General features: G+C 38.7%; 1 protein-coding gene across 3 annotated transcripts in view; it reads left to right on the top strand.

Annotated features, from left to right (window-relative positions):
• The window catches only part of PEX5L (peroxisomal biogenesis factor 5 like), a 41,400-nt gene that overhangs the window by 8,550 nt on the left and 23,381 nt on the right, over positions 1 to 9,469 (top strand). For 2 of the 3 annotated variants that reach the window (XM_029084803.1, XM_010167240.1), the window contains 2 exons: positions 6,828 to 6,939; positions 8,747 to 8,956. In XM_029084803.1, coding sequence (XP_028940636.1) covers positions 6,828 to 6,939; positions 8,747 to 8,956 — 322 coding nt within the window. The remainder of the gene's footprint in view (positions 1 to 6,827; positions 6,940 to 8,746; positions 8,957 to 9,469) is intronic. The other variant, XM_010167241.2, reaches the window with a different exon arrangement.

The raw sequence follows: 9,469 nt of genomic DNA on the forward strand, positions 1-9,469 counted from the left end.
TCTTTGCAGGAGAGTGAAAGGAGCTTGTCTCAGTTTTAGAGCTTCCCACAATGCACATTAGGTGGAAGTCAGTTATACTGTGTGCCCTGTGAACTGATTCTCTGTTCTTGTGGAAAAAAAGTAAAAATTGGTTAGCATGTCAGTTTTGTTGGGACATAAATTCACACTAGAATGACAGAGAAAAAATTAATATGACCCTGGCACAAGGATGATGCAAAAAGTCAAGTAGTGATCACACTTACTAAACAACTGTAAATAAGGTGTGTGAGGTGGTAATTTTGATTCTGAAATATTTGTAAACCTGCTAGAAAAGTGGGTGAAGAAAAACGTAACTCAAGCAATTTGAACTTATAGCATGAGACTAGTGATTTTGTCAGGAGTTCCCTTTACAAATGTCCCTCAGTGAGCAGAAAAGGATGTCTTCCAGTTCTTATCCCACCAAGATAATGACCCACAGGCACAAGTTTCAGGCCAGTACTTCCAGTTATGTTCCAGAAAACAGTAACCTCAATTTCTAGTTGTGGTTCCCATTTATCAGTTTTTTAGAAACAGCTAGTTAGTGTAATTTAATTCACTTGTTTCTCCTTACCCTAGTGAATGCCACCAAAGATCACAATGTGCCAGACAGGTGAAGAGAATCTATTGCTGTATATCATATATCATACAAATTAATTAGCAATTTAAGTTTATCCAGCAGAATCTACTAAAGCATAATTTAAAAGAGCAGTATAACAAAGTACTCAAATTAATCCAACTCATTCACCTATTTGTCCAGTCTCACCCAAGCAGCAGACAAGTTTCTCAGAGTAAAATTCAAAAATACAATGTCCCTAATAGAAAATCTGAGTTGAAAGGTTCCTGCTTTCTCCCATGCTCATTACCACACCCTGAGATTACTAGGTCAGATAATTTTACTTACGCAGTCAGCATCCCAACCACTCTCTCACCAGCACACCGAGTGGGCAGTACAGAAAAAAGAGGAAGTGCCCAGGAGCAGCTTTGCTGCTGAGCTGTACAGGGGATTACTCATTAGTAGTTTGGGGCTTCCTAAATTAGTGCCTTGAGTAATTCAATCAGCCTCGGGTGATAAAATGGGTAGAACCCAATCCAACTAACTTGGGTAGCTAATTACATCTAAATTTTATGTGCCTCTTGAACCAGTCCTTCTAAAATAAGTTCCATATATAGCCAGTGGGAAGCTAGGTGCCTTTGAGAGCCTCCTGAGGAAGAGCCTAAATTAGGCAGGAAGGGTCTCCCTGTGGAGTTGCTTTTCTAGGCGTTTGTCTCTCCCTATTGAACAGAGGAGGAATTTAAGCACTTAATTTAAGAAAACTAGTTCACTATCTGCTCAAAACATAGGTGCTAATTAGCTGTTTATGCCTGACCAGAACCCTCCAATTTAGATTCCAAATAATTTATCTGTAAGACTAGCATTATGTTATGCCCTAATAACATTTAAAAAAAATAAAGAAATCAAACCAGCAGGCATTGTGCACTGCAAACAGATCAAGATCAGGAAGTTGTGGATTCCCCTCCCTGGAAGTGTTTAAGGCCAGGCTGGATGAGGCTTGGAGCAACCTGGTCTAGTGGAAGGTGTCCCTGCTGATGGCAGGGGAGTTGGAACTGGATGAGCTTTAAGGTCCCTTCCAACTCCTAACCATTCTATGATGATTCCATGATTCTATGAATGCAGTAAGGAATTGTATAAAATGGGATGTCAGGATCATACCTTGCTGACAGCCTCCGTACGTCCCAGCACTCCCACAGCATAAGCCCAGCACTCTGGGAAGAGGAAGCAGAGAAAGCACTTGTAGCCACGAGCAGGGCTGGTTGTGCAGCTGAACGTTATCAACTGTGAACGTGACAGTAGGTGAGAAGTTGGTCCTCTCAGCTGTTCCCCTGAGCTCCATCTGCCTTAAGGCCAAACACAGCTGCTCTGTGGAAACTTTTCATAGCAGAGCCCTGTCACCTCCCAAGTACCCAACCTCTTTTTTTTTTTTTCTTTTTTTTTTTTTTTGTCCTTTTAAAACAAGCTACTCCTTAGGTATTTCATTAACTCTCTCACGGCAGCATAAGATGTAGACTGGGAGCAAAGCCAAGCCATAGCAGTTGCTGTGTACATACATAATCTCACATTGTCTCTGGCACAGTGAAACACACCACCATAGATACCAGCATCACAAGAGGCACCTGCATTAAAACCATAAGCCAAAGGCCCTGAAGATGAGCAGAAAACAAGTTTGTAGAGGACAGCAGAGCTGCCACCATGGCAGTGAGCTGGGGGCTCACTGTGCCCCACATGAGCTCCCTATGGCAGCACCATGCCTGAGGAGAGGCCCTGTGGCTGAGGTGTCAGGAAGGTATTTTACCAGGCAGGGCGCTCCTGTGAGGGTAAGGGGAGAAAATAAGGCCTGGAAGGATCCAGGGGTATCTGCAGGGCAGAGGAAGAGGTGCTGGGTGGGTGACTGAGGGGAGCTGAGACCAGGCTGGATACTAGCTGGAGGCAAGAAATCCCTCTCATGGCTGCTGCTTCCTTTCAAGGGGCCAGCACAGTGCCTCTTCCACAGCAGTGTCTCCTCTCCTGGCCCAGCACACCCAGGCCCACCAAGGGTTTGATATTTTAGACCCTAAACCAGTACCATTTATTGGGCTCCCACCTACCCTTCAGGCCTGAGGATCACCCAGAGAGGGAACCACCATGAACTACCTCTGCCTCCTCTTTATCTCACAGCAGCTCTGGAGGTAGCACAGAAACCATTCACCACAGCAGAGCTCTGAGGAAAGGAAAATTTAGCAGCTGCAGGCAATAAACTACATCAGCTGAATAAATACAGACAGCTGGGGACAGGGTGGGCGTCAGGGCACAAGAAATGGAGACCAGGTGATTCCCCTCAGTGCCCTGGGCTGCAGGACTGCCCAGCCTGTGCTGAGGGGAGCCATGGCAGACATGGCCACCAGCACAGCCACTGCCGCCTCTGCGCCTTGTCTCAGATCTCTGATCAATAGTCCTCGCTTTGATATATTTAAGCAGTGAAGCTGATATCAGCCATTAGATGATGCTTTTGACTCTCTCAATAAAGCACCAAAAGAACCCACAGATATATCTTTTTGAACAAAGAAGTCCAATAATGGTACTGGGGTGGGAAAAAGCACCTTTTTTTTCTGAGGTGCTGTCCAACAGCAGTTGGTCACAGAAAATTAATTTGAATTTAGGAGGAGTATTTTATACTATGGATTAGTTTCTTTAGATGCATTAGTAGTAGCAAATATCACCCTCCACAGATGTTAGAGATCCTTCAGTTAAAGGAGTGTGGGGGACTTTTCTTTAATTAAAATGGATTTTATAAAGAAAAATTAAGTTCTTATAGACATTATAAGAATTTATGGCACTCACTGACTAAATTAGTACTCGGAAATCAACAGTTTCATAGGCTGAGTCTGTGTTACTTGGCATGTGTACAAATATTGCACACATAAATACTGTGCAGCAGTACAGCGCCAGCCGGCTCCTTCCTCCAGCACCGGGTGATGTTGGGTGGCTTTCTTAATTTCACTTTGCTTCTCTCGTCTGCAACACAGAGATAATACTTCTCAGCTCTGTGGTGGTGACAGGCTTGATTCATGAATGTTTTAAAGCATTCTGTGATATTCACCCTGAAAGGTGCTTGAGAACCATAAATTATTACTTTAATATAGATAATAGTTTTCATCTCATGAATGTTTTATAGCACTACTCCAAATTCATGCCTGATATAACTCTAATAACTTGAGCAGAGTTAAACTAAGGATATATTTGGTACAATATATGAGCCAGTAAAATGAAATTCAGAGTGTGAGACCGAGGGCTTACCAAGTGACACTGCATGCACAGTAAAGTCAGAAACCTACCCCACTGCCTGCTTAACTACAGCAAAAGTATCAGCTCATGGCACTCTTTAACCTGTTAAGGTTTGATTCATCATGAAAAGTCTGCTTCACATCTGAAATATTTTTTCTAATATGTTCTATTGCTACACATATGTAGTTTGTATTTACTGAGCATTAGTGGACTTGATCATGCTTTTGCTATCTGTTTTGACTCAGAAATTTCAGTTGAAAGCAGATTATTTTTCACAGAAACAATACTTTTAATAAGACACCCCTACCCCTTCCAGTCTTTAGTCATGGGAGCATAGGACACAGGACTGGGAGGGATTGTCTTGGCCACAGTTCACTTCTCAAAACCAATCACATGATAAACAGCCATACAGAAAGCTTGTGAAAAGCTATTTTAAATAGTTAGGCTTTTTGTTCCCATACCCTAAAAAAATACTGTTTGTACACTTCACTGCTGTGATAGAAAGATTCTTTTTTTAGCCTAAGTAAGTCAAACTCTTTCAGTCTCCCTGTAAAACATGCTCTTCATTCCTCTGATCATTTGGGTGGCCCATCTCTGATGAATTTAGTGTATATGTTCACAAAGTAAGAGAGTCAGAGAAGAGGAACTTATTTGTTTTCTAATTAAACAGAAATGCTGCAAAGAGAATAAAGAAATTGCTAGAGATGTGATAACCAGATTTGAAAAGAAAAAATATCTGGCAGACATCTGCTACTTCATACTTCAGTTGAACCTTGGAGAAATGCAGATCTTTGATGATTCTAGTCTCCTTCCCCTCCATGACTGATTCTCAGCATTATTGCTGGCCTTTGCAGAGTTTATCCTCTTACCCCTGCAACGAGTTTGGGCAATAAATTGCTGTTCGAGTTGGTCTTCAGATTTTCTATTCTTCACTGTCTCCAGTGAGTTATGCTGGCTGTCTTGGTTCTCATAATCCTTCTTCATTCCCTCCTTCTCCCGTTCTTTCCTATTAAATAAAATTTCCATGGAATGTAATGGGAGACTTGATAAACACCCAGCTCTTACGTGATAATGTACCCTATTGCTGTATATTCACCTGAATATGCAACTTGTTGCAAAAGTGCAGCAGCTGTTACTGACACTAGTTCCTGCAACAGGATGTGTAAACACAAAAAAGAAAAATGTATTCAAGCAATATTTGCTGATATCTGGAGTTAATCATAAATAAAATTTTAAAATATTTAAATTCAGACAAGAATTAGCTAGATATCCACCTTCATTTTTTCACAACAGAACTAAGTAAGGACTGTCACCAAATCACAAACAGAAAAATAAGGTCCTCTTAAGCCTTAAATATGTGTATTAGGTAAAAGTATAGACTTTGATATAATATGGGTATTCTAGAGCCACCTTTAATGGAAATCAAAGGTGTGCAGCTGGGATAAATGCAATTTCCAATCAAGTGTTGAGATTTAATAAATTAAGCAAGTAACTTCTATGCCTTGACAACCTGGACAACCAAATCAGAGAGTTAAAAACTCACATGGTCAATCCCCTGTAAGATGCATCTGCAGTCTGGCTTTAACATATGCAGAATTAGTTTGGGACAGTATCATTGCCAGATTTCTAAGTTAAATGCCCATATTTGCATGTTTTGCTATGCACAACTGGGCAAGCAATCACTCATCTGTCTTCCATGTTACTCATGTAAATTGGTATTTCAGTCCAAAACTGCAAAGTCCTGGGCAAATGAATAAGTGCAGATATTATACAGTCAGTCAGCATTAGGTACCAGCTTAAATGGGTGATCCATCAAAATAATGGGCTTTTTATTTCAATAGCTTCAGTATTTTCTTGCAACTTTGTAATACAAAAATCAAGTACTGAACAACAGTGAATCTAAGATGTTTTACTGTAATAACTTTAGAGGCAATCCTGCTACTGGAGTAGTTAAATGACAGTAATTAACAAATATCCAATGAGTAAACACATTTTTTGCCAGTTTCAGTCCTAAATTTAAAATTTCAAATAGATCTGAGGGAAAAAATTGAAATTCAACAATGGAAAAAGAGTGAGAACAGAACAGAGAGAAGGAGAGTAGAGAGGATAAAAGTAAAGCTGAAATAGCTCCAGATGAAAATGACAGAAGGAAAACATGTTTTCACATTATTAAAGATAAAGTAAATGCAGGCCACACCATCAGACATCCATCCAGCTCAGCTCAGGCCTTGATCCTCCAATCAGAGATAGATTGCAGAGAGGAGACTTTTATTTATGAGATTGTTTTACCGTTTTGTCATTTTAATCCCTAATACATGAAATAGCCTGTAATAGAGAGATTTCTTGTAGGTAGCAGAAAACCAATGCATTCATGCAATTACAATAAAAAACTGCTCATAAATAAAAACTGTGTTATGAGCCTTCACACAGTCAAAACTCAGGCAGGAAGTTCACACATTCACCAGCCTCCATCCACTGTCGCTCACATGTCTTTGCATTGCAGAGAAGTGATCTCTGTCTCAGCAGGTTATTGTTTAATGGGCTAATGCACATTTGCTAGATGAAAAGGTATTGTGCAAGTTCTGTGGGGAGGCATGTTACTGGTGAAAAAAACTGAACACTTATAATTACTGAAAAAGCCCTGCTTAATCTCCTGGTGATAGAGAAGGCCAAATTCACCCATTCATTTGAAGGGAGATACATCAGGCCTTGTATACTTTAGCCCTATAAGCAATAGTATGCAATAATTGCTATGGAAAAATCACCTTGCTGCTTTATTTTTGTGCAATTTGTAAATCTGGAATAAAATATTGCCCCAAAAGAGCAATTTTTTTTCATTTTAAGCCCAGAGCTATTTGTACATCTTATAACTGCAATCTCTTACTCTCACGATCAAAAATAAAGCGCATGATATTGTGAGAATATGTTTTATTTCGTTAAATTCTACATCCCAACAACACTCTGTGACCCTGGGTTTTTTTGTTGCTAGCTAGTGAATGAGCAACAAGAAAGCAGACCCCTTCTGAGCCCCTCCATTGACGACTTTCTCTGTGAAACTAAACCAGAAGCTCCTGCAAGGCCTGTAACATCAAATACTGCAGGTAAACCAAATTCTTTACTATACCTTACTAGAGAGAAATAATTTCAATTTTATTTTAATTATGGTACATTTCTGTCAAGTTTTGATTTGTTACTATTTGCACAAAATTACAATCTGGTATTAAATTATAATTGCCTGATTTATTAGTAGAATAAACTTTGCTCATTACATTTGAGGGCAAATCTGATGTGACCCAAATCACATGTATTCTAGCAGATCTCTGTGACTGAATTAAAGGGAACTTGTTGAAATTCAACAGGAAGTATGTATCAGTTTGACCAATTCTCAACCCTTGTTTTTGCAAAATTTTAACCTTTGGGTAAGATACATTTAGTCTGGTTTTAACCACACCCATTCCTTACTCTAGAAAGATTTTCTTTAATGAAAACTTGGATGGGGTGTCAGAGAAAAGGGAAGTGTATCAAAACAGTTTATTCAGGCTTAGTTTGGATTCCTTGTTAGTGAAAGGATCTATTCTTAGCGCCTTTGTGTTGCAGTGAGATAGTAGAGCAGATAGGAAAAAGTAAGAGTGAATCCTGAAACCCTTTTGAATTATATTTGAAGCATTTTGTCCTTTGGAAGTGTTTTTAGAAATTGGTTTCCTGCTATTTGGTATTTGTGCAAAGGTAATCAAAGCAGTCGAGCAGATCAACTGAGATATAATAAAATCAGTACCACACTACTACATTCTGTCGCTGTCTCATAAAATGACTTGGCTTGTTAGAAGCCACTTAATTAAAATCTATATACATGCAAATTATTACAATGAATAATTGACAGCTGGGTGATTATCTTCACATCTAATTAATATGTGTCTGAAGCAAAGTACAAGTTCTAATAAGAAAAACTGGAACATTGAATTAAATAACTGTAAATAATATTTTTTCCTTTTATGTATAGCTAAAGATATTACACGACGAATAGAAATATTTCAGGTTGTTTAAGAGTGGTGTTTGTTGTAAAAAGTAAGATCCTATATCTGCCTTGAATATCTATCAAATTTGGTAGGGCAATTAGGTTTATTTAATAACAAAATAAAAATTTTTATTCTATGAAGATGGATGAAATTTAGTGATTTACCAAGAACACAGATAAAGCACTGCAAGAGATAATACAGATTGATCTGTCAAAAACACCTGCCCTATAAAATGATGATAGAGGGAGGTTTATATCTTTTATGTGCTGAAGAATTTTAAATGTTACTCCTTAAGCAACTTTTAAATGAAGAACTCAGACTGAAATATGCCTTAGCAGAAATACCAGTAGAATTTATAATTATATTCAATATTTATCCCCCAAAAGACAAATGGCAACAACAGTAGAAAGCACTACTAAACATACCATTATTCCTTTATGACCCAAGAAGTCCACCCAAGAAGCTGTCTGCTCTTCAGCTTTTTCCTTAACGGCATGTGGCACAACAGTAGTGCCCTAAGCAGCTGTTACTGGTACTTGATAAAACCTGAGATTAAACCAAATCTTATCTAAAAGCTCAATTGTACAGGGAACCCTCACAACATAAGAAAACCTGTGGAGTAAGGCCACAGCTTTAAGACCTAAGATGTCTTTAAGATTTTCAGAGGAAAAGCATTTTGTGCAAACCAAGCCCTTTTAAACTGCATCCAGTTAAGCACCTGAAATCCCTAGTCATATTTGAATATGCTGGTCACCATCTTTAGCCAGGAAATATACATCTACTTGAGACAAATGCAAGTACATTGGTAATTTTTTTTTTCAATTAAAACAAATTTTTAAAAGCTAGCCATTTGAATTAAAACAACACTGAATTCTAACATTTTGTATCTAAGTATTATCAACAGGTCTGGATCTCTTGGATCTTAGTGAACCTGTCTTACAAGCCGAAAACAAAGCAAAGAAATCAGAGAATCCATCAAGAAGTGAAGGCTTAAAAGCTTCAACCCACAGAAAGAAGACAGACAATTCTGACCTTATCAGTGTGGATACTGAACAGAATGTCCAGGCTGTCAGAGTTTCAGACAAGTCTTCACTAGATTTAGGTAAGAGTGTAGCTACTTTATCAGTGCTACATAGCCTTGCTTAGCACAGGTTTCTCCTTGCTGCTATCATAAATTAACTAGCAACACCAGAATTTTTGTTGCACCACATTTTATCAGGGAGTGTAACCTTTCTTCTACATTATAAACTGCTTGAAACACTGTAAACAAGCTTGTGCACTGCTTTTACCTTTGCCATTATGCCTATTAAGTTGTCACTAAATGTGCAAATAAAGTTTTCAAAGGATTCATCAAAAATAAATTTAGTCAGTGTCAGTAAAATGGTAGAAAATCTATAGGGATATCATGAGAAATTGGTAAAGGACACAAATCAGAGGCAGCCCAAACTGGATGTTCTTTTCAGAACTGCAGTTGTCAGAAATACACATGATATTTGTAAATTCTGCTTTAACTATCCATACAAGAGAAAAATAAAGAGCCATTCTTGAAAAAAGAGCTTCTGGACAGAATCGTAGGGGTTGGAAGGGACCTCAGGAGATCATCCAGTCCAACCCC

The sequence above is a fragment of the Antrostomus carolinensis genome, unplaced genomic scaffold, assembly GCF_000700745.2.
Source record: "Antrostomus carolinensis isolate BGI_N321 unplaced genomic scaffold, ASM70074v2 scaffold19634, whole genome shotgun sequence".
Classification (NCBI taxonomy): domain Eukaryota; kingdom Metazoa; phylum Chordata; class Aves; order Caprimulgiformes; family Caprimulgidae; genus Antrostomus; species Antrostomus carolinensis.